Source organism: Acanthaster planci, linkage group LG12 (assembly GCF_054643075.1).
Source record: "Acanthaster planci isolate LZ-2023a linkage group LG12, COTS_SCS, whole genome shotgun sequence".
Classification (NCBI taxonomy): Eukaryota; Metazoa; Echinodermata; class Asteroidea; order Valvatida; family Acanthasteridae; genus Acanthaster; species Acanthaster planci.
In genome coordinates, this window is record NC_141788.1 from 1,351,398 (window position 1) to 1,376,930 (window position 25,533).

At 40.2% G+C, this 25,533-nt stretch overlaps 2 protein-coding genes across 5 annotated transcripts in view; both read right to left on the minus strand.

The window, feature by feature from the left end:
* Positions 1-331: 331 nt before the first annotated feature.
* On the minus strand, positions 332-19,584 carry LOC110982833 (guanine nucleotide-binding protein G(I)/G(S)/G(O) subunit gamma-12-like). Of its 3 annotated transcripts, none has more exons than XR_015427388.1 (7): positions 19,404-19,584; positions 18,488-18,595; positions 17,764-17,853; positions 13,798-16,520; positions 4,273-4,384; positions 3,439-3,528; positions 332-2,642 (listed from the first exon to the last, which is right to left on the minus strand). XR_015427388.1 is itself a non-coding variant. In XM_022241547.2 (4 exons), the coding sequence occupies exons 2-4, from the start codon at positions 4,282-4,284 to the stop codon at positions 2,544-2,546; spliced, it is 201 nt and encodes a 66-aa protein (XP_022097239.1). In that variant the 5' UTR covers positions 4,285-4,384; positions 13,798-14,015; the 3' UTR covers positions 332-2,543. The 3 variants fall into 3 exon arrangements, 1 of the variants encoding a protein (XP_022097239.1); XR_015427389.1 differs by lacking the exon at positions 19,404-19,584 and adding an exon at positions 18,695-18,847; XM_022241547.2 differs by lacking the exons at positions 17,764-17,853; positions 18,488-18,595; positions 19,404-19,584 and having other exon boundaries at positions 13,798-14,015.
* Positions 19,585-20,583: 999 nt separating this feature from the next.
* Positions 20,584-25,533, minus strand: part of LOC110982801 (receptor-type tyrosine-protein phosphatase T-like) — a 45,279-nt gene continuing 40,329 nt past the window's right edge. For both annotated transcript variants that reach the window (XM_087144339.1, XM_087144340.1), the window contains one exon: positions 20,584-24,565. In XM_087144339.1, coding sequence (XP_087000465.1) covers positions 24,491-24,565 — 75 coding nt within the window. In that variant the 3' untranslated portion in view covers positions 20,584-24,490. The remainder of the gene's footprint in view (positions 24,566-25,533) is intronic.

Below are 25,533 nucleotides of genomic sequence, written 5' to 3' on the forward strand. Positions count from 1 at the left end.
CACGCATGAATAAGCCGTTGCCATGCCAACGGAGTGACATTCTCCCGACCGGAAGACGATTCGTGTGTGTATTGTAAGCTGCGTATGAATTGCGATTATGACAAGGTATAGCTTTTCAAGAAGCGGGCTCTTTTTATCAACGCTTTTCCTTCTCAAGAATTGATGAAACTGTTCATTTCTCTGCTGGAACCTCATTTCAATCATGGCTTTTATAAAAACTGAAAATCACCCTTTCCGCATAAAGCGCCTGCCTTGTAAAAACATCACCGGCAAAAAACTCTGAAGAAAAAAAGCACAATGATCGAATAAAAGAATGATAAATACGAGACAATCCCTTTGAATAAAATTTATTGAGTTGATATCTCCACGAAAACCGAACATTGTTAATCTACGTTATGTATTTAATGTAATTTAAATGAGGATGGAGGTCCGTAAAACTACTGACATTTTAGGTTCAACAATTTAAAATGGCGGCAAAAACCCCAGCGCTGTTTATTGTAAACACCGACATGGGGGCTGCTCAGATAAATCTTAATTAAGCACACACCGCGTGCTTTGCCCGAGCGGACGTTTGCAATGTGGACGCACTGATAATGATAGTGCATGCGCACGCAACTACACAAACTTAGATCTGAGCACTCCATATAGTTATGGGACGCCTTACATGTCATTATACTTAGATTAGCTCAAAGGTAAAAATATGACCACGTCTTTTACCATGCACACCAAATGGTTGCCTTAACACTTGACCAAATGTACGAAACTGTACTTGTTAAGCCTACACCAAACAGACGCCGGGTCTTCTACTATAGACATTGAAGCACTGAAAACAGGCATAATTATTATAACATGAACGTCTATTTGATGTATGTTAAGTGGAATGTCCATAGCTTGAGCACTACCCTCTCCAAAAAAAAAAAATCATACGGAACACCCCCCCCATCTGATGACTTGAAGAAGAAAAAAATAGAAAGGGCTCTAAATTTCAGAGTTTGGTCCCAAGTCTGACAACAATAGACTGGTGTTTACATCACCGTTAACTATATGACTTCAGTGCAAACTACTATTTTTTTTCTTTTTTCAACTGGTAACTCGTGCGAACTAAAACAAAATGCTCTAAGGAAAGTCAATTTGATTGGGCTACGGTTGCTATTTAAATATAATATTATACGCCAGTTAAAGGTCCTTTAGAGTAGTTCAAATAGTCTATATGTTACAACTTTGTCAGAGAATGTACATGCAACACCAAAAGACAGGACACTTGTGGCAGCTCTTTCTTAAGTAAAAAGCATGCAACAAGTACATTTTTAAAACAAGTTGATGCATAAAGAAAATGATTATTCGTCACAAATAATGGGTCAAGGACAGAAAATGCAAAGCTCCTAGGCTGATGACTACACGGCGTCTCTCTCGGCGTCGTCATAAAAAGTGTACAGACAGTACTTTTGTGAATCAATTCCCCGTTGAGAAATGACCCTGTGATGTTTTAGTGCTACCACGCCGGCCTACAATAATGCGAGACTCCACGAAAAAAAGAGCAACATATACCCAGGACTCCTTGAAAAAAAAGGTAAAAACTCGTCAACAAGGAATAATGATTATCATTTACATCATAATAATACTAGGTTTTGCCCTTGTGCAGTCCTATGTAGTCACACCGTATTTCTCAGTGGTCCGAGGTATGCGAAAAAATTCCAAAGTGTGCCACAGGTTGGATTCAAACCTACGACGTCTTGCTTACAAGTGCAGATGTCCCACTCACATGACCATCATGTGTGCTGGCACTGGGTGCCTGGCTCGAAGCCAATTCAGGAGCGTGTTCTATAGTATCATATGATTTGTTTTGTATCGGCAGGGAAATATTTGATATTCTGTTTCCTTCACCTGTTTGATTTTTCTCGGGCTTAGTTGAACAAAATGTTTGTAATTTTTGATTGAGTTGACACAAGGAGCTGGAACATCTATAAATCAAGATCTATCCACTTACACGATGACGGGTCAACGGATACATAGATCTATTGAAATCTGGTACCCGTCGACTTACCCACTAATAGATAGATGAATTAAGTATACACATGACGGAAACCAGTCTAAACTAAACATGCAAGCAAATTAGGTCTTCCATTGTAAAAGCGTGTATCAAAACCACTACTCTTTAAAAATCGTCTGTGACAATTTCTGAAAATTTCTCCACAAACTGAAATAGGCCTAATAGTCGACAAATTCTGAAGCCTGAATTTTTGACCACGCCCCCAAAAGTCTTCAAGGTATACCTCTTCTGCATTCAAACCTCTTGAATGCGTGGAGAGTGGGTTTCCATTATGAACAGTCATTTTCATTGATTTTTCTGGTCAAAATCTGTAGATTTACAAATCAAAGATCTCATAAGGTCCTGAAATTTACCGTTATCGTTTCTACAAAAAATGCCAAGCACATAATCCCGTCAATACTAGTTGTAGTTTACCAATACTGTGTGAAGTAGCGTGCAAGTTTGACGTTCGAAATGTACAGAAGTGTAAAATTATAGGCCAAGGCGAATCTCCTTATAAAATCGTGCATGCTTTCTTCTCCTTGAAAGGGTTCAGATTAGGCGGAACACCTAGTACTAGGTAGTCCTCCGGGGAGTTAGCTTGGCAATATGCCTGCAAGGAAAAGACACCAACGACAAATGAAAAAAAAAAGAAGACACTGTTAAAATGCTAATTAACTGGGGATTTAATATTCGGCTTTTCTCAAACCAGGCTGAGGTACCTAAGAACACTTTTGTATCACTGGTGTTTTTGGTGATATGAAAACACCAATTCCCTGAACAAATGTCACCGATCCAAGAGTCAACACAACTGTCATGTGTAAACGAAGTTAATGGGGTTGGTGGTTGGCAGCACGACCTACGCAAACGTCAACATGAGCAGGAAAGATATCTTGGAATACTATTTGTATGCGCGCTGATGTGAATGCGCACTTTGTTCGTTAATTATATAGCAATCTGACATACCAAACTTAATGCCTCGTTCAGTACTCGAACGTGTACACTTGGAGATCCTCGATAGTAGTGTTGTATCCTGATCCATACTTTCCCCGTACTTTTACTCAAACTCTAGGAAATATTTTCGACTACATCGTTGATATCAAAGTCTTATAGCAGTTCGAAAATTGGAATTACTCTCTCAGTTTCTGGCATGACGACATCATCTCCCAGAGTGATTTATTAAAAAAGTATTCAGCACAAAAAACCGTTATATCAAAACTTTCACAAGAATGCGTTTTGCACTTCTACTTAAGTAATCATTTAAGTCAAAACACCCTTTGAGGCCAACGCTTAACACTAATAATAACCTTCCTTTCAGATTGAGAACGCCGAATGAATTAGCAGATATACTGTTTTCGTTTCATTGTTTACCAGTTAATTTCTATATTCACTTGTTCACTTCTACGTACCAAGAGGTCGGCCCCAGCCTGTGAAACTTTGACTCGCTCTATGTTAGCCTCCATTCGAAGCTGCTCCACAGTTTTGCGGAGGCTGGCGACCTGTGAAGAGTTCACAAAGAATACACATTACTGAAAGCAACATACCCCCCTCCCCGAAGAATAATATAATATCAACACAATTTAAGTTTATCACATCTGAATGGGGCATTATCAGACAAAGAGGAAATGTAAATTGGGATGGCAATGTGGATCAAGATATTTCACGTGCCCTAAAAATGTGAAAGACATGTAAAAGAACAAAAAACGCAATTAAAGACGACGAGCCATTTATGACCCAATTATATTGACTACTTCCATCGATTTATCAAGTAACACCATGCTATGGCGAGAGATATGGTCCCGTGATGTAATGGTGACCACCTTGGCCTTTGAATCCAGATATCCAAGTTCGAGTCCCAGCGGGACCTTCTTCTTTTTGTTTTGCCAATTTACAAATGTTATCTCCAACTTGCAGATCATTGTTCATGTAACTGAATAAATATTCAGTTCATAAAAGATGCACTGATGAACAAAAACTACCAAATAAATGTTGAACGCTTTCGAAATTAAATACTATATGTATGTACATGAATATTAATTTTACTGAAATAAGCAATGCATCTGAAAACATTGTTAAGACTACCAAGATTTCAAGCCTGCCTTACCTAAGCGCATAATTTTGATGTGGACCTCGATCAAAAGAGATTATTGTGTTAACTTCTGCACTTTCTTTTTCTGTGGATAAACTAAGGTCTTCCTGTGTGTCAAAGGTCACAGAAATGCGTCAAAGATCAGTAGTCGTACCTGTGCAGACATACTAGGCGCTGGTATCTGTGCTCGTCCCAGCTCTGCTTGTTGTTATGACGACCAGTAATAAGGAAACAATCTGTGTAGAGGGCGGCCTCTGTAAGGAGCGCTGCACAGAAAATGAAACAGAACCACGTTCTTAAAACGAGTTATCACAGACTACAGGGTCACCATACTGTGCCAATGAATAGAATGCGTGCTAGACGCACAAGAAGGCTAACCCAAAAAATATTGAACTCTGCATCAGATGTACTGTGTCCGCACTCCCCGATATGGCAACGTTGAACCTCGAAACCTGCCTTCGAAATTCGTTCATTGTTTATATTGTTAATGGGTTATGATACATTTTTGGACTTTGAGGTTCCTGATATCCAAGCCGCCTAGACAATTCCGCCACAACATCACGGCGCTGGTCCTTACCCGTGACAATTTGCTGAAACAGTGGCGTGTGAATCACAGACATAGAACAGCCACTATCTGTCTACTATCAAAGATCTTTTGAATTCAATACCAAGGTACATTAAATTTTTAATTTCCAAATCTGCTAGGATACTTGGCAAGACGCAGAGCATTTCTGTAGGACACTTAACAAGGGGATTAAATCACAAATTTGGACATTCATTAAAAGAAATTACTTCCCTCAGGGTGCAGAGACAGATGTTTGATGTGCTATCTCACAAATGATAAAAACTAAGTCATCAATTAGCGATTGAGGCGCAGGTGTTGGTACAGTGAAGGGCCGGCTCATTCATATTAATTTCTATCCGTCACAAAAAGCTGTCTATGATCGCTCTCATTTCCGTATTGGTAACAACCTAGTGTTGGAAATAATCAATGCATTTAGCTACATAATCTGTCACGATGTCATTCAAAACCGCATAAGAGGCAAATAGTACCAGCAAAACTGAAGAAAAATAAACCCTCTCCATTCTAAGTGTATCGGTGTTGCTGCGGTGAGCATTTTGTGGACAGATTGGTAATCCCAAAGGAAAACGTATAAACGAGGCAGAGATTGAATTTCAAAGGGATTCATGCAATGTGCAGAACATTTTGGATGAAGTTTCATCATCATTTCGAGAGACTGAGCATCGGCGTTAGGGGTCCTGCATGATTTAAAAGTATTTGTGAAACAAAAGCTTCTGCTGATGAGACCGGGGGAAGCTAGTGGCGCGTCCATGCAAATGAAAAACCTCCAAAATGTCGACATGGTGTCATTGTCAATGGTCATCCCAATGCGGTTGATGGTAAAAATATCTCCTCGCGCTTGTAAGTAGTTTTATGCAATTAACAATTTAGTCTCAAATATTTACGTTTCATGGTACATAAACCCCAAAAGGGCTTATAGATCTCACTCAAAATAAAACAAACTTCCTCAGTCGTGAAATTCTGCTTACAAAAGAGGACCAGATTGTTCAAAATTTATTCTAATTACGGCAGAAATAAATCAAAGAAAACCCGCTAGCTGAATAGTTTGCTCCGAGCTCCGAGTATCATGACACCGAAGCTCCGATAATATCACAAAGGTCACGGGAGATGATATTGCCCGGGCTTAAACATTACGCACCTGTTTGTCTAGCCACTCCTCGTTAACCTCATATGTTGCCATGACATTAAAAAAAGGAAATATTCGAGCGGCGGAGCCTCTGACCTTGATGCTTAATGCCAGCAGATCTGCTCCCGCCAAACAACCCTCGCTTCGATGAATACGATCGACGTGAACACAATGATATACAGAAACGTAGGACGCTATATGGGTAGCACAAAGAGAATAAATATTTCAGAAGAAAATTGCGGAATCTACTCTTCCATCAGTCGCAGTCACAGAGCCTATTCTTTCACAGAGATATCATTCTGGTTTGCCCCTGATGAAAATAACCAAAAACCGCACATTACCTCCGATAAACGTCAATATTTAGCCCATAAAAGGGTCTTTTTTAGTGATGGGGTTTAAAAGAACTGAATGAAACACTACATTGTATCACAGGGGTGTTTGATAAGCCTTGAATGTGCATCTAGTCTCAAGAGCCTCATTTGACAAACTTATCTATCCAAGAGATGAAAATCCTCAGCGATGAATTAACAATAATCAACGTGGCATCGAGCGCTGTAATGTTCAAGTAGTTACCACATTTTGATATCATGCCCCCCCCCCATTTACTCCTGCGATCATGCTGCCAACAACCTTTTATCTCAAAATCAAGTTCAAAAGGAATGGAACAGAACATCTGGAGTGTGGAGTTGGAACACACGATTATAGTTACATGAAACATCCGCTGGTTGATTCCAAAAGGGGTATTGAGCGCCACAGGCTGTCAACGCTATATCTTTGTATAAAACCAACGTGTCTCTGGCGCAGGCGAAAAGGTATAGGTTGCAACAAGAAATAACTAGAAAGGGGGACTTTCAGAGAGGACATAACTTGAAGACGAATTTGAACGCCAATTCACGTCTCCAGTAGCCACTTTGTTCACTGAAAACGGTTTCGTAAATATTGTTTCACTACACTTAGTTTTATGTCAATATTAGTCCGCGGGATGCCTCGCCAGCTGACGTCCGTAATAACATCCGATTGTCAGTTCCGTGGAATATTGACATTTGGAGTAATTACAAAGCATGGCATGTTCCACTCCACTGATCCCACCATCAGAGCGTAATAAGACATGTGGTTCTCCAATTTGTGTGCTTTAATCTTCTCAATCCTCTCCGTCCTCCCCTAGACTTCTTCAGGACGGTTGTTCGCCTCGCCTGTTTTTAGAACCTTCCCAAAAATTCTTCCTTCGCCTGCCTTGGCAGTGCTCTACTTGTTACGTGTTACATTCCATGTTTTTCAACTGCGGTCGTTCCTTCCTGAGCTCTTTTGTACTTTATCTTCTCGATAGCCCTTCCCACATTGCGTCGGTTTGTTTTGTTCCCTATGGTCTTGTGAGTTCTTTCTTGTCTTTCTGCCTTCCTGATTATGTGACTGGCAAGATGTGGTTGATGATCAACACCGCAATAACTATTCTATCTACATGCAGTTCCCTGGTCATCCACCGTTTGCTGTTCCTCCTTAGCTAACCCCCACCCCTTCATCCGACTGTCCTCCCTTGCCCTACCCACTTCCTCTAGCTTTTCCTCCCTAGAGGAGTCGCTCTCAGAAAACATGTCAAGAGCAGCACCCGGAGATGTTCCAGGCCCGTCCTTCATTATCGAATCAATAGAAGGCCTCTCGGCGATGCAGGTCCGCACGCACAAACGCGCGCGCGCCGAAGGGGGGGGGGACACATCCTCGCCAGCTGTGGAAGAGCGGTATCCCCGTTGCTCTCCGCATCCCCACCTGCAAAGCCAGTCGCTGGTGTTAGCATTTCTCGCTCTCCTCTGTCACCTCGAGCAGCTCCAGGACGCACGTCCGGAAAATTGGTTTTTAAAGATTTCTCTTGGGTCAGGCTTGTGAATGTCGGAAACGTACAGGTGAGGAAAACCCTGACCTATATACAAGTGGATTTAATTCCGCAGAGCAGAGCTGACATGCAATGCAACATTAAAGGAGACTTTGCGTTCTCGAACTCTGAGTATCTACGGCTCCGTCTACAAGTTTTGTTTTCTCCAAATTCAGATTCAGATTCAAGAAGACGTTTATTCCATACTCTTTAAAAAAAATTACATTGGTAACTAAAGGGAACTCGGTACAGAAATTGACAACATGGATAAGATTATAAGAAAATACATCAGAAATTAAAGATGGAAATTAGCAATGGAGACGTAAATAACTTTTTACAGATACATGTACTCAATAAAAAGAGAACATTAGAGCTTATGATAAGATAAAGAAAAGCAGTCCATGTACAAATGAAGAAGGAAAAGAGCATCTCCGCGATTAAAACAATGCCGTCGAGGTATTAAGAATTCAGATATGACAAATGCGCCGACTTTCATTTAGGCTACGCCAGGTTTGCGGTAACACCACTGAAAACGACAACTATCTTGATGTAACAAACCAGAAGCTCCTCGTCACTAACGTCGAAGATGTTCCATATATTTAGATACGGGGATGCTGCATGCAGCAATTTATCACATTTGTCCACAAATTTTAGTTCTCCATAATGCGAAGCTCAGGTCTTGCTTATCACCCAAATTAAGGACACGCGTCTGCAGGGTCTGCAGAAGTAAAACGTTCTGTGACATTGTCAATTTGTCCAGCTAGTAAATGTCTCTCCTCTTCTGAACGACATAACATTTCGCATAGAAAAAATTAACACACCATCACGTTACCATTTTGCTGAATAAAACTCTCAACTTTTTGGACCTCATGTCTCGACAATCATTTAAATCAGTTCAAATCATCCGATAATAATGATAATATCGGCAATAACCATAACGGTTATTTGGTTATAATCAAAAAGTAAAAGAAAAGAAAAAAACATGACAAAACAGTACCATCCATTTTTTTAAAACTTTATATATTCAAGTCATTTTTCTTTGAAGGACCGTGGAGTAAATAAGTCACTCGTTAGCGGACAATCTATGACCAGGGCATAGAGTTGACAATACTCAACCAAAATTGATTTCTCTTGAAGGGAATGATGTTGATATGAATGTACAATATTTTTTCGCGTGGCATGTCACTTCATCAACCATCTGACACGTTATAAGCACATGTAAATTTCATCTGGCGGTAGCACTTGAGGCTTGATGTAGTCTGAAATTCTAAAGAGCAAAGAAGAATTGTCGTACCGGGCGGCTGCCTATGCAGCACAGACCTTATGATTAGTTCCGAGCTTCAGCGTTGCTAGGAAACTCGAAGGCTGCTAGGCAACTCCGTATCAACCCAAGCATTGCATGGGTAGATTTAGCAGGGAAGCAAGCTTGATTTAAAAGAACGAAAGTTCTTGAATTATGTTTCTGATGACTAGCCGTCAGGTAGAAATAAAATGAATTATCCCTAAGGTTCGTTAAAAGGAATTAATGTCGCGAGCACCAGCGGTGCTGCGTTTTGTTTTTGCTACTAATGGATAATTCAATCACCATTCTCGACACTCGTGACTAATTATACAACACATGCCATTACGACTCGGTACGGCGCTGTAACTTGACATACAATGATATAATAGGTGTCCGTCCTCTTAAAGTGTATTAGCCTTTTCGTTGGTGAGAGAGTCTCCTGTATCAAAGGGCGTTAGTGGAGGACCCTAAGGGCAAACAATGTTTTGTTGCCTTCATCTGACTGCCCAAAAATCTGGAAATCTCTGGTTTCATTTTCAAAAGGAGACGTCGAATTTTGGAAACTAAAGTGTTTGAAGTTAAAATTTAAAATATCATGATGCAATAAATTACGTTTAAGAATCATTCATCTACGAAATTAACGTATGGTTCGTTGGTACCCACTAGTCCCTCTGTAGACTACGCTCGACGGCAATATGCATGCGGTCATGATAGCTACGATGGACGGCTTTGCGGTGTCCATGACGGCTATGTTGAAAAAAAAAACTGCTATTAAGTTGCGTTGCTAACATTCTATTCAGATGGTGATTTTTCTGTGTCATTCAATGTCAATGTCGCCTCATGGGGCCCTGCAGCCTGTCTCGCCGACTGAACTCCTCATTTTGTCTCGGGACCTTGGATTTCATTACATGCTGTTCAGGGTATCCTCATCAGGATAGAAAAGTTATCGGGGGCAAGTGGCCGTTCATTCCGACGTCGGCCCCTTTTTCGATAAGTAGAAACGGGATAAACTATTATGTGCACTATGTATCCCCACCCCCCCGACTCTCCAAGTCCCCCCTCCCCCGATATTTTTCACGTGAGGGCGTCAAACCGATTGTCTTAAAGGAGTGCACAATTACACTAGCGGCATCTGCTCCGAAACAAGAGGATACATACAATCCCCTCTACAGGTGTAAGACAAAGGTTTCTCCAGTCTTTTTAACAAAACATAAACAGAGGGGGGAATGAGAATTTCAGTGAAGTGGAGGTTTCGCCCAACAATCCTCTGGCTGAATTCGGTTACACACGTAGGCCTACAGCGATGCTCGCCAATAATCTCTTGATCCAGATCGACAGTCAAACTTTGCAATAACTCCCATGCAATCTCAGACCTTTTTTTATTTATTTTTCCTAAATCCAATCATTTCCAGGCCGGTTTGCTCGGCAGGGAATAACGCTCAAAAGTGTCCTCGTGGTTTTATTGACTCAGGTGAAACCGTTGCTCCGCGGGAAAATATCACTTTCCACTCTTTTCTCGGTTATGATGAGTCATTCCAGCCCGTGGAGTGAGATCCACAGACGGACTATCGTGTTTACTTCGCGCGGGTGACCCAAGAGTGCTGTCATAAAGCGATAACAATACCCAGCAATTTCGCAACGATAGCATCTATATGAGCAGGTGTTTTCATAATGCACCCTGGCTGTGTGGAGCCATTCTTAACACAAGAGAACAAACAGTATTTTTAAGACCTATCACATGAATCTCTCTTCTCCTGCAAGGTGAGACATTATTTTGCATGGGAATGCAGCTACAAAGAATGCTTAACCTGATTTACGCATGTAGGCCTATAATTAGATTTAACCATTCCGTTTTGGTTTCGAAATATTGCCAAAAGAATGCACCCCTTTCAAAGGAACCAACTTGCCCAAAGAAAACTGTTGGATCTTATCACAATGTCGGGCATTAGAGGCCTAAATGCGACACTATAGGCATTGCTCTGGCCCTTGAACTTCAGGAATAAAATGCAATTCCAGAATATATCGAAACCAACAATATGAATTGGTATAGTGGAAGGATACAGGCAAACCACGCTCGTTGAAATCAATATGCACTAGCTGTCAGCTTTTCGTCCGTCCAGAGGCGGAATTAGGCCTACTACTGATGCCAAACTCAATATGTATTTCACGAAAAGCAAAAGGAAGTTAGCTCCTTCCAAACACAGTGGGAAAAATAGTCACTATGTCCTAAAATATTTCGTGGGATCAAGTCACAAATGCCAATAACTCTCGTGCTCTCACACAGAAATACATGTATTGATAATTTTGCAAACATACAAACAAAAACTTACAGTTGTTCGGTCTAAACCAAAGGAAGACCGCCCAAGGTTAAACAAAAATGAAAACAAATCATGCTATGCATCGTGTTATGCACAGAAACAATAAAATTGAAGCAATTGTGATGGTACCCGTGCGGTAGTATCGCACTGGCCACCATTTTGTCGTTGACGTAATGACTTCGTCCCGCCAGTCCACTTTGAAAACCTCCTAAATATGCATACGTCCTCACTGAACGATCTCTGTAAATTTACCTTGCGTGTAGAAGGCTTTTCTCTGTTTTGCCATTTGCAGACAATACATGCATGGGTCTTCCCTTCAACAGTTTTGATTGTCCCATCTTGCTTTCTATTGTGTCACAAATGTTTCATTTTATTGAATTTGCGCTTTATATTTAGCCTGATCAGTTCCAAAGAAATGCTCTCACTGCATATCCTACAATTAATGTTACTCTAGTAAAAAGCCTTTATAAAATGCAAAATATCTACAAACAAAATTCTGACCCAAATGAAGATGATTATGATAAGAAAAGAAGAAGCCATTGCGGTGGAACAAAAGCCAATATGCAAATATGCAGCACATTATGTATTCATATTTATTTATTTTAAATATAAGGATAGATAATGCCTGCTCTCTGTAATACCGATTTTCTTCACTTCCATCTCCCTCTTCGTTTATATGGAATGGGGAAATTAACGGTTCTCTGCTTGGTTTGGTTGCGAGCACAATTAGGAACATCCATCCTTTATTGTAATGCTCACAGGTCTACGTGAATCAGCACTCAGCAGTTCATTATGCACACAACTCGTCCATTTACTCAAGTAAAAATCACCTTGAACAATCACGGGTAGGCCTATACGAGATTCAAAGAAGCGAAAATGCTCGCATATAGCAGTGCTATCTTCAGTTTTGAAGCGTCTGAATTAACGCAAGCGGAAATCATGACACATCTTATTGTATGAGTCAACGATTGCACTGCCATAGATCAGTTGGTCTTTAGCTGAAGGGAGTGAGGCATTGACGGCGCACTGGTACCAGAGCGCACGACCGGTGAAATCCACAGAGCTTACAAGGCTCTGCCGAGGAATATATAATCTCCAGCTGACAACTTGTGCCTGTGATGACATGTAGCTCTTACCTGGAAATATCATTACTGGGCCCAGCGTTTAACAGGATATTGGCATGATATTGACGCGAATAACATGCAAACACCTCTGGGTAATTAACTGTTTCTAGCCCGGGGAAAATCACCACGCACATTTTCGCGTCACATGCTGGCAATAAAAACATTCGTGTCCACCTTTCATTCTTGGACTATTCGATTTATATTTGTCAATGGATAATTTCTGCCGGCCAAAAGTGCTTTTAAAAAGAGATGAAGTTCTTTTTTGACAAAAAGATAGTGGAAATTAAATTTGATGTGACATTATCGAATTAATCTCTCATCTGATGACAGACGTGGAAGATGGTATTACTGGATTTAGACAATTTACTTCTTAAAGTCATTCATTATGAAAGGTAATCTTCTCGGCGTGCACCGTGTCCTAATCAATTTACTTTAGGCTGGAGACCTGAACCAACGGGAAACAACCAAACAGTATTACAATGCCCCAAGAGCCCAGAACGCCTTCAACACAAGCCCGACGGCAAACATAATCTCCTCTCATTGACTGTGGATCATTCAAAATAGACAAAAACTAAATGGCGAAAGTGTAACTGCCCGGAATGCTCTGAGGACTCATACATCCAATCTGAAATCATATACAATACATTACAAAAAGAACACAAATGACCCCCCCCCGAAAAAGACATGTCGCTGAAATGCTGGAATTTCACAAAATCAAATTTAACACCGCATATCGAATTTTCATTTTACTAGATACTCCAATGGTACACAATATTTTATCATCAAATCAACCATGCAACAGACCGTAAATGACACGTGTGGGTTTAATAACTGGCTGGAAATTTGAGTTGGATAGCAGAACACTGAATAGGCCTAATGCATTTCATCCATACATGTGATGTCAACTCGTGCACTGGCGGCGCGCGCAGTTATAAGAGGCCTGACTGACCCTTTAATGTAGGCCTCGAACTATGAGGCAAATTAAACGTGACCAAAGCATTTCTGAATGCATCCAAAAAGGAATTCCTCCAGCGTCAGATCTTTTCTTTCTTTTTTTTTTGGGGGGGGAGGGGATTCACTATCAATACATGGAAACCGTATGCACTTACCCCAACGTATTACAAGATAGGTATAACGCAAACAGTCGGGTCAAGGTTCCACGTTACTAAGTACATATGCGAATCCCCAACGACAAGATTTGACAACGCATCGTCAGAAAAATAATCCTCAAGCTTAACATATTTGACACAGTGGCGCAGATGGCAATTTTTCTTGCCCTACACAAGGCGCATTGTAACCGATACAAAGAGAAACGTCGGTGGCGGACAAAATGATTGCTGTCTGATGGAAAAGATGGGAAGAATTCGGGCACACCTTACCTTGCGAAGCGCAGTGAAGACACACACCAGATCTGGCAGGTTTCTTACATGCGAGATGTACGGAACCACGCCTAGTTATCTTGCATCATGAGCTTAGGGGTCGAAGCCGAATCGTATTTTACGCGCAGAGCATTAAGCAACGTGCGTGTGGACCGTCGTGTGTGCTGCTCATATCCTATCATAGCATTGTACTGGCCATGCATCTGCGACAGCGTACACAGCACATGCACAGAATGGCGTTCTCGTAGCCGCCGATGTCTGGCGACTGCGCATGTGTTGAGTCATGAAAAAAATAATTTTTGTTTCTCTTTCTTGTCGCTGTCACCCGCACTGTTGTCTCAGTTGAAAATCGTGCAGTGGTTGGAATCCAAAGTAATCGTAAGAGAAACCACAATTTCGACTTATCACATTAGGGGCACGAAGACCAGAAAAAGAGTTCAGAAATATTTTTGCTATTACTGTTTTCTTGATTCGAAATCGAAGAGATTTTGTCTTGGCAATCTTCGTGAAGCCTGCTAGGAATGATTTACTACATAGCCAGAGCGATGTATATAACAAACAAGAAATAAATTAAAAAAATATTGTTTTCGGCCTTTCAACATTTTGATCCCCCTTTTTTGACAACATCCCATGACGTTTCAAATAGGCCTACTTCCTTAAAATCTCTGCACAGGTCTTTCTCTAATAATGGATTGTGCTGAACTTTCAACTAACGCATCTATTCTGTCTTGCTGGTACACACCTCTTAATACGTCACAAGAATCACAGGCCGTTTTCCAATACTCAACTTTGTCTGTGTCTCAGGCTCTGCACAGGAAACCAATCCCTGATTGAGGGCCTGAAGCATTTAATTGAAGTTTTGTAATGTTTGGCTCTTTTACATCTTACTTGATGTTCTGTGGCACTATCAGACTTACTATTGCGCTTACAACCTCAAAGTCAGGAAGTAAAAAAAACCAGTTGAAGCCTGAGGTGGAGCCCAAGTCGAGTATTTGAAAAACAGCCCTGGAATTATTGAATGTGTGACGCCCTCAAGTATCAACAATACTTTGAAAGTTTTAGCACGTCAAATTTTTCCTCAATTCTAGACAATACACGACAAAGCTCCATCCATGAAACGTGACACACTAAAATAATACCCGCTCTTTAATATGGCGGCTCGTACTATCACTGCACATGCGCAGTTATCTGCAAACAGAGAATTGCTGGTCGGTTGCGTTTACGTGACTGATAGTAAAAACCAAACCGAGAATAGGTCGAGATAGCAGCATACAAATTCTACAAAATTGTAACGTGTTTTATTAACCTCTGCTGTATCTTTGTGGGGCTGCTTACATGAGGGATTTTTGACACATTATATTTTCCATTCTACTATCGTTTCAAAGCTTACTTTAAACCTGCACGTGGAGCATAAATGAAAGAAACCACTGTTGTTATTCCTGAATAATAATTATGAATAATACCTGGTAGACACTCTTGCAAAATAAGGCAAGCTGGGGAACTTATCAGTAATTTGGTAGGAATCTTATTAACTGTCAGAAGGCAGGCAAGCCGCTTACTGACCAAGACATAAATTCCAGGCCGAGTCTGAGAATGCGTCTCGCTAAAAACAATTATCTATATACACCGAGTGTAATTTGTTACCATTTTAACATAAAAATGACCTTTTGCCTTCAAAAACTCCCTTGTTAAGCAGGCGAGGTTCTGTTCAAATTGGGGGTGCTCTATAAAATCACGCGTTACCTATTATACAGGACCGAAAGTACTGCTTCGAATGGGAAAAGCTCGAAAATAATGAAGCCGGTGCAGTGAGGTATCCCGTTTTTTTGGAGAGGAAAAAAATGGGGTTCCCCCCGAAAACCAATTGTTTATTTTTTATAAGCCCCCCCCCGCATTACTCCTATTGTACAGCCAATTGTTTTTACTTGATATACTTGATAAATCAAGGGGAAATTCCTGTTTAGACATTACACAATCAGATATAAGACCTCACGTCGGTTCTTTTCCTTTCGCAGCTCTTTGTTATTGTGTCCTGATATAAAAAAAAATTGACACTACGTGTGTTTTGATATGTCAAGAATATACACCATTATACACACTGGGTAAAAGTCACAAGGCCCGGTAGGTATTACGGGAGTATAGGCCTACTTTCCAAAATCAAGTGATCGCTTTTTCCAAGTTAGCTTTCATTTGCGAGAGTCAAGCTATGAACTTTACTGTTGAAGTTCAAGGTTAGCATACCGGTCCTACGCTCCTACAGTACCTAATTACACGGTGGGTAATTTTCAGTATAAATACTGACCATGCTTACTGCGATCATTCTCTCACATACGCTGCAAATGCACACGTGGTAGAAATTAAAGCGGTAACAAAATGGCGCATAACCGTATAAAATTTCAGTCAAGTGGGTGGAAAAAATCATTCGTTATTGATGAGTGAAAAGGATACTTTCTTCTGATGCCCGAATCCCTCACTATATGTTAACTAATTTGCAGTGAACTCGGGATGTAAGTTGCCGAGTCACAACCGGATAATGCCATAGCTATCAATGACAAATGAGAAAAGTCGTTCCGTGACCTTGCCAACGCCAGAGGGAGCTACAACAGTTGCCAGAGATAGTCCAATTCTTATAAAATGTTGCATGGTTTCTTTTCCTTGAAGGGGTTCAAGTTACTCTCACCCGTCACGAGGAAGTCCTCACTAGCGTGAGCTTCACAATATGCCTGAAAAGAAAACGAAAAAAAGCGCATTAATGATAAGTTCACCCCTAAAAAATTATCATGTGGTCGCATAAATTCCAAAAGGCGAAGCCAGTCTTGAGGTCTTCTGAGTCAAAGTATCTCAAACTGAAAATAAAAATGGACTCCTAGGCTGAGTTCGGGCGGCTTGTTCTCGTAAGTTCACGAACAGCTTGATTCGTTGTTCTTGGGTCGGAAGCTCGAACGCTGGAAACATATAGCCGGTTGTCGCTGATAGTTTAGTGACAAGCAACATGCAATACGGCTACGTCCATGTACGTTATTCGAGAACTAACGTTTGGATAACTAGGCTGAATTCTTTTCTATTATATTTAAACAGGAACATTTTTTCTGTGTGACGGAAAATGATCGATGTTAATTTTGCAAAACGTCCTGTTGTCTCTAGCTTTGTAAGCCATCTCTCCACTTTTTGCAGCTGTTCAAAAATCAAAACCTCACGAGTTTTTCTGTGTGTTCCCGTAAAGCCCTGACGAGGAGGTGGTGTGTGATCCTGCTCAGAGAACAGTGTTCTTGAGTCGTGTTCCCAGCGTTCGAGCCCGAGAACAAGAAACCCGCGTCAAGAACAGGCCGCCCGAACTCGACCCTAAAGTTCACGGGGGATCTAGACTGGAAAAATCGACTCGACAAATTTTTGGAATTGACTTGAATCCCGGGCTGTTGTCATAAAGTATTCGACCTAGGCCAACTTCACAATGGCGCCGGTGATATCGTGTTCGGAATGACGTTTGAGAAGTTACAGAGTCTAATTGAGCTGAGATCAAGTCTCTCGGGGCACTGCGATCAAATCTGGACCTTTTAAATCCTATGTTAAATAAACAGACTTTTTGTTTCATTTCAATAGATCCCCTCTGGAGCAAAATTATTGAAAATCTCGGGTTTATGACCAATTTATTATGGTCCAATTAAAGGCCGGTTCATACGTAAGGAGAAAGCAAACACGAACGCGAATTTGTGACGTCAAATCAAATATTCGCGTTGCGAACTCGCCAAATATGAACACATTTCAAATCGAGCCAAATGTCGCCGCAAATCGCTATCACATTCGCCTGAAGTGTGAAGCGGCTTTAAGGGCCCGAAAGTTCGAATAAAGGATCAATTTTTTTGATTAAAGCTATCATTTACTACTGTTTGCAAACAGTAGTTCAGAGATAACCATCGATCAGTTCCTCTTGCTGTTGTATTGGTTGATCCGTTGGCTTCAACATACCATAAGGTCTGCCCCCGCTTCAGACACTCTGATCCGTTCGATGTCAGCTTCTCTGCGAAGCTGATCCACAGTTTTGCGGAGGCCGGCGACCTGTGTAAATGTTCAAATATTGATCAGGAGATATGAGACAACGTCAGCATTGGCTTTCTGTAGCCATGACAAATTTTATGTTAGGAGTTGACGGCCTTGTGTGGCAAACTGAACACGTAGACGGCCATTTGGTGATGATCCTTCCCTGAACACTATAGGCCAAAAAGCCACTCAAAGGTGTGGGCTACATTGATGAATATGTCATGTCCATGACGGACGACTATGACAAAAATACAAATACTACTTCCATCACGAACTTATTGAACGCTGAAGTTTAAAATATGTTGTTTTAATTTGCAAGTTTGAATTTCAGACATATCATTTTGAATAATGCCAGTGACTTGTAATCTGATGCACAACCCCACTTCACAGAGCATAGCTTGTTTATGCAGAAGTCTCCTTTTATATTAAAAGTAGTTCCATCATAATTGCATTTCAGAAAATTTATTGCCATTCGCCGAACAGAATCGATATTGTGCTTACCTTGGTGGTTGAAAGTATTTACCACCAAAGGTAATCGTATTCGTTCCGGAGATTTTTGGGTGATTATGAAATTCAGTAAAATTGCTTGAATGATGAGGTTCATGTCAAAGGTCATGTGCGCTGGGCCTCAGTGGTCGAGTATTTGCCTTACCTTTGCAGACATTGTGGGCGACGGTAACTGTGCTCGTCCCAGTTCTGCTTGTTGTTATGACAACCAAAAGGAAGCAATCAAACACTTGGCAAGCTGGTAAGCGAAGAGCTAAAAACGAAGACAAGTAAGGACGGGTAAATATAAAAATTGTATTATTATCTTTGCTCGTGTAGGTGATACGTGAATAAAAACGAAAACACTACATACAATGCCTTTAATGGTGTCCAACCCCTCAGGATGTGTGGGTGAATTCTGTTTCCTTATCTGGCTTTGCAATCCGGATGTGCTACGTCCTTTGTATTATTCCAAGCTGCACACACGGTAATGGTGTATGGCAATATATGACTACTAAACCAACGCCAGCAAAAGACTATCGGGGTCTCACATACGCTTGCAACAGTTCCCGTTTTGAAAGCCAGAGATGATTATTGTAAATGGACAAGTGTAACGAGAGCACTGCAGGGCCATAGATACTGCAACTTGGGTAGACAAAACTAAGTGCAGAAACAAAGGTAATACAGCTCGTTATAGGCTTTCTGAGACACTCCCCTGACTAGAGTCCATAATGTAATCATCTTTTCCTACCTCAATGATCATGACCGTCTATACACGCCCTGTAAACAAACTCATTCAATGGATCGTAACTTGTAGCGTAAACCTAACATAGTACTGACTGGTACCACGGTACGAACGAAAAACACAATGTTTGCTTAAGGACACATACTGACTGGCGCTATCGAAACTAATTTGACAAAACCCCAAACAGATCGTAAAATAATGGCTGCTACTTCCTTGTCCTACGACCAAAGGGTTGTTCATGCCTTAAAGGACAATGCATTCACATGCTGTGTAATTGTCGGTCTATGCTGTTTAAATTGAGGTTAAAATTTAAAAAGCAAAGTTTGAAAATAATTACCGTCGGTGGCGCCGTCAAAGGAGCATGTATGGTGGAGGTATATCTACTGCCAGACATTAGCAAATGACACGTTCATCAGTTGGATGGGTTAGTTGATGTTGCTATATTGACGGAGTTCAGTTTTTACGTGCGCATAGCTGCGCAGTCCACACGATAACTGGCAGTGACTATCGTGGTGAGGATACTTTACAGAATACAGGAAGTCCCTCCTATATTCCAACCATAGTCTTCACTATGACCGCACTGGTACTTGCAAACCAACTTTCCACAGAATCGTGTATTGCGACGCAAGGGTTTGTGGGACATCCAGCTCGCTGTTGGCGTAAACAGTGGTTAGGTGTGGTAACGTAGCCTGGAAGTTGTTTCCGAAGCTTGTCGAATATAAGCGCTGCAAAATTAGCCTGGACCAAACAACGCCTGGCAGTAACCTCGTCCCAAGCCGTACGCTCTTGCTCTCGTGCCCCATTCGCCGATACAAGCGAGGGCATGGACCTCTGGACGATTATCCGGTTTCAAATTGCAATGAGGGAAACTTGATTTATGCGGACAATATCCTTGTCTTTCCTTAACAAAGCGTCAAAAAGCTTCAGAATTCAGCCTCAGCAATCAAAGGCCATGAAAAGTTAAACGAAGAAATTCCCAGTATTTCAGCACCCCGAAAAAACCATCTCGCAAATTTGGTCCCGGATCCGACCTTTATTGTATCAGATTTTTTGCAAATGCGACAATGGTTGAAGAACAAAAAGGAAAGTGAAGTCGGAGATTCCCTACAAGATCGACTATAAAACAACACGACGATCCCACCCGAAAAATACTCTTAAAAAGGGTACCCGGCACACAGCGTAGGCCCTTAAGCCGCTAAAAACCATTTTCTGCCATAATTTATTGAGTTTATTCACTCATTGCTTTGTTTTTTCTTTTCCTCCCTTGATGAAGCAGAACATCAACAAATAACTCTCAAAGTTTTATTTCGCACGTTCAGTATTTACAACAAAAAGTCAGGTCCATTTTTTTTCGATAGGTTGTAAAGCTTATTTAAAAGAAACTTCGGCTAGAACGTTGAAGTAGTTGGTTCAGATAGCGCCCTTAAGGAGAAACTAAAGTGAAGCCGTCGTTCTTTTTACATGTAATACCATTATTTAAAATAGAACCACATAACAGAAAGGAGCTTACACCAGAATAAACAGAGAAACATATACACGTTAACATCTTTGTTATTTCGATCATTCTGTGTATCTTACATGAAATCCTTTAAACATTTCATTTACTGCATCGTGTCAAATATATACTTTGGAACTGAAACAATACTAGTACTAAATGAACAATTTCAAAATAAATTGCATATTATCTTCTGCTGTGTAATACTAGGAAATCATGCACATTATCAGTACAAATGTATTTGGTTATATATTCCATACACGTAGTTGCAACTATCTCGAAGGGAATGTAAGTATATTGAGTACATAATATGAACATTTAACTTAATCATAACCACTGCTACGGACTTTTCGGGTTGATTTTGTGACCAATTTGAATGCACGAATCGGCATATCTGCCGACCGGCTCAAATTCACCACGTTGGAACATTTTAACAGAACAAAAAAACGAAATAAAGACTGAAAGACTATTCAAAAACTACACCATAACAAAGTGTTTCAAAAGATACCTGCATTTCCTGCAGGCAAACCTGAAGTCCAGAAACCGCAGAGTGCAGCACATTTCCATTTCTCGAAGCCAACAAAATATATGGAATGAAACCTCTCCATTCATGTCACCATTCAAATTTAAACACAAAAACTACTACAAATGTATTTCAAACACTATTGCATACCAAAACAGGAACACTGGAAGCATCAAAATATTTTAAAAATATGTTGGCAAGAACACTGAAGTACAAAATATGTGCATACCTAAATTTAAATAAGCACAGTTTACGTTGAAACCGAACGTCATGCCTTGTTATTTCCAAATCGGTATATTTAAAGGAGCAAAATAACAGCTACAATTACAAATAACGTCACTCGAAAATCTGTAGTGAAATACAGTATTCGAAACAATTACTTGATCGCCAGTGAGACTCTCAAATACACTTACATTTTTTGCAAGATAGGGATGTTTAAAAAATCGAATTTCCTTTCAGTGCCAAAATAAGTTACTGCTATAAAAATTAATAAATAGGTAAATAAAAACCCAAAAGCTCGATATCACTTATTATCTCCTCAAATACAATACTGTAGTTTTTTTCGCGCGATGAAAAAAAACCATTAATTTTATAACATACATTACAAATACGTACAGGGACATTCACAAAGACTGGTTTGCATTTCAGACCTATAAAATGAAGGAATCGATCAGAATTGTCTGTTTGTCTGGATATTGCGACGAACAGACGATCTGTTAACGAAATAAATGCTGCTATACTACAAATGGGCATTCCAAAAGAGAAACGTTGAACCCCCCCCCCCGAAAAAATTAGGCACACAAAACAATCTCCAGGCCCAGCCTTTCTGCATTTGCAGACGAGTATATTTGTTTTTACAGCAATTGCCGGTTGGCCTAATTTTCCCCCAGATCTCAAATGTGTTACGCTTGGAGTTCCTGGATATCCTACTGGTTAGGAGGCCTGAGGGTGGCTTGCACTTCGTGGTTGAGACCGAGTCCAGTCGAATAATTTCAAGTCGAAGACTGTACGTCAGTTGCTAACACTATTACAGCGTTAAAAGGATTATAAAGAAGTCTGTAAACTGTCAAATGGCAGTCGCCCTGTGAACATGGAGTAGACAATTTAATTTCTCACCATAATTAGCGAGTCTTCTGATTTGAGAAAACAAATTACAATTGTAATTACTTACAATTAACTCTTGTTGGCACTTAAAAAAATCAAACACTTCTTTTTATCTGGTTGGCGAATGCATATAAATATAAAAACTTCGGAGGCTTGAATGTGGGTAATCTATTTCCAAAAATATTCTAAATACATGTATTCAGTTATTACATTGGAGAAAAATACAGCCATCTCATTAATTAACAATTACAAAAATATATAACATCAACAACTGGTAAGGCTACTTATGTAGTATCGCCTGTGCATGAAGATATGCAAACCAAACAGGTGGGAGGGGCTATTCAAACTGGTGTAATTATGTATTTAGTAGGCGGGGCTTTACATGTAACACCACCGATCAGAGATGTTACTATCGAATGATAGACAGAATGAGGGCAGACTATATAAGCATGTGTGTGGGACATATAACCGGGCAGTAGGTGTTGTTACCCACAATGCCATTGGGAAGCAGACTGGCATCTGACCACTTGTTCGATTAAAAACTTGCAGGCCAAACCACAGCTATTCTAAATAAAGTACTGAAAAAGTCAAGGTTTCAAATGAGCTTGACCTTAGTTACTTGGTTAGATTATTTTAAAAGGACGAAATGACCATCTTATTAAAAGTTCACACATTTGAAACTTTCATTTTTTGCACCTGTTCTATAGAATCCAGCCTAACACTAAGGCTGACTCTTTTAGAAATTCTTCACAATTTGCACAAGCCCGCTGCCTTAAAAGGACACGTACCTCACAAGCAAATTTAAAGGAGTAGCATGTGATTGATAATAATCTTGGGCCCGTTTGACAAAACTTCACGTCAAGTCTGCTGCAAATGAAAGTAGTCGACTTTAAAGCAGGACTTTAGTAGAAAGAAATTTGACTCGATTGAAAGATTTTTGAGATTTTTGAGATTGAAAGATTTTTGTAGCTTCTTGTTCTAGCTCAAAATCTCTTATTACAAGGACTTCTTACTATAAATTAGGGGTTTTATTGTATCCAGATTTCATTCTTAATTGTATATTTTTATACATCGCATTTGTAGTAACGTACTTATGCTTATTTGTTACTTATGCATTGAATTTTGAAATATTTTTGATATGAATGGCCAAATGAAATTTCCTGGTAAAGATAACAGAACAAATTGAAATCAAATATAATCATTTGATCATGACTACTAAATTGAAATAATAACTACATTTTTAGCACCATGTGTTATGAGCCATACTGACCAATTCATAACCCTATAGTCACACATCTCAATCCGGCAGCATTGTCAATGAAATCATTCATTTACATAAGAGCACCCTTTTGAACGACAACTTGTGCAAAAATTCATCAATGTAATCTTTGGCAAAGTCAGCACATGTAAAAAATTACTTGAACTGCACCACAGTTAATGATTCAAGCATCATTATGAGATTTGATTTCTAAATCATTATGAAATTTGATTTCTTAATCATTGTGAGATTTGATTTCTAAATCATTATGAAATTTGATTTCTTAATCATTATGAGATTTGATTTCTAAATCATTATGAAATTTGATTTCTTAATCATTATGAGATTTGATTTCTTAATCATTATGATATTTGCTTTCTAAATGCCTTGCAGAGAAAAAAGTATCTAAATTCTTCAGCACCGTAATTAACAACTATGATATTTTTTCTGAAACATTGTTATATCTAGCGAAGTCTCTTTCCAAACTCATTGCATGCAGCCATAAATGTCAAGTGGTTGGTTATATCGTTAAATATATAAGAGAACTGACTGCAGTTTACATATGAAAGACATAACTGTGTTGTGGAGCCCCTTACATGATCTTCGTTCAGGCTCCACTTCTTAATGTTGGAAAACTTCTTTGGAACTGAGAACTCAAGACTTTCTGAAAAGGGATGTCATTGCCACATTCGGGACCGACAGCACTGCTACTCAAGTTTTGGACTATTTCAGAAGATTTTAGTCAGACAAAAAAAGTCAATATTCTCATACCTTAAAAATATTCCTATATACAAAAATCATTCTGCATAAGCCACTGAGTGATCATATGAAAGCCCTCTCGTCATGTTGGCACCTTGGCCGGGTATTCAATCCTATCACTGCTAACCTGTGCAATATTTTGACCGTTGTCCACTTCTCCCCATATTTGCAGACGGTATAAATTTTCATCAACAAATCTTTAAAAGACCAGAGGCGCCCTCAATCTTCGATGATTCTGGCCTGGTACTTGCAAGAACTGGTAACCCTTATCCGGTGAGGGTTTTCCTACCTGAAGTTTTCATAGATGTCGAAGGATTCCAGATGCATTACAGCCGTCTCATAGCAGAACTTGTATTGCTCCTGGAAGCAGCGGCAAAACGGCAATACATTTATATGCTATCTTTTCATTCAACATTAGCAAACAGTGGTATACAGGCAATATGAATCTTACTCCATGTAGAAGGTATTAGTAATCCATACATCTGGAATTCTCCTATTTTGACATTTCTATTTCAAACTTTGTATTTGTGTCGTTGAAAGGAGTATTATAAAACAAGATCAATCTGTTCATGAGCTGAATACAATTATATTCTTAATAATCAGTTTATAAAACTAAAAATCTTTTTCTAGCAAAGACTTAACTTTAAAAGGGTTTGAAAACATTGCATTCCTTCAGCATTCTGCTCCGTATCTTCACTCCCTCTTCACCAAGAGTTCCCATTTCCCCAGCATCCTAACCCCATATGACTCTCTCCAATCTCCCCTCTTCACCAAGAGTTCCCATTTCCCCAGCATCCTAACCCCATATGACTCTCTCCAATCTCCCCTCTTCACCAAGAGTTCCCATTTCCCCAGCATCCTAACCCCATATGACCCTCTCCAATCTCCCTCTTCACCAAGAGTTCCCATTTCCCCAGCATCCTAACCCCGTATGACTCCCTCCAATCTCCCCTCTTCACCAAGAGTTCCCATTTCCCCAGCATCCTAACCCCATATGACCCTCTCCAATCTCCCCTCTTCACCAAGAGTTCCCATTTCCCCAGCACCCTAACCCCATATGACCCTCTCCAATCTCCCCTCTTCACCAAGAGTTCCCATTTCCCCAGCATCCTAACCCCATATGACCCTCTCCAATCTCCCCTCTTCACCAAGAGTTCCCATTTCCCCGGCATCCTAATCCCATATGACCCTCTCCAATCTCCCCTCTTCACCAAGAGTTCCCATTTCCCCGCATCCTAACCCCATATGACCCTCTCCAATCTCCCCTCTTCACCAAGAGTTCCCATTTCCCCAGCGTCCTATCCCCATATGACTCTCTCCAATCTCCC

Excerpts from the sequence above, each read along its gene's own strand:
- LOC110982833 (XM_022241547.2), bottom strand. Across the intron at positions 2,643-3,438 it reads AGGCTGGGGCCGACCTCTTG|GCATATTGCCAAGCTAACTC; the intron begins GTACGTAGAAGT and ends TTTTCCTTGCAG.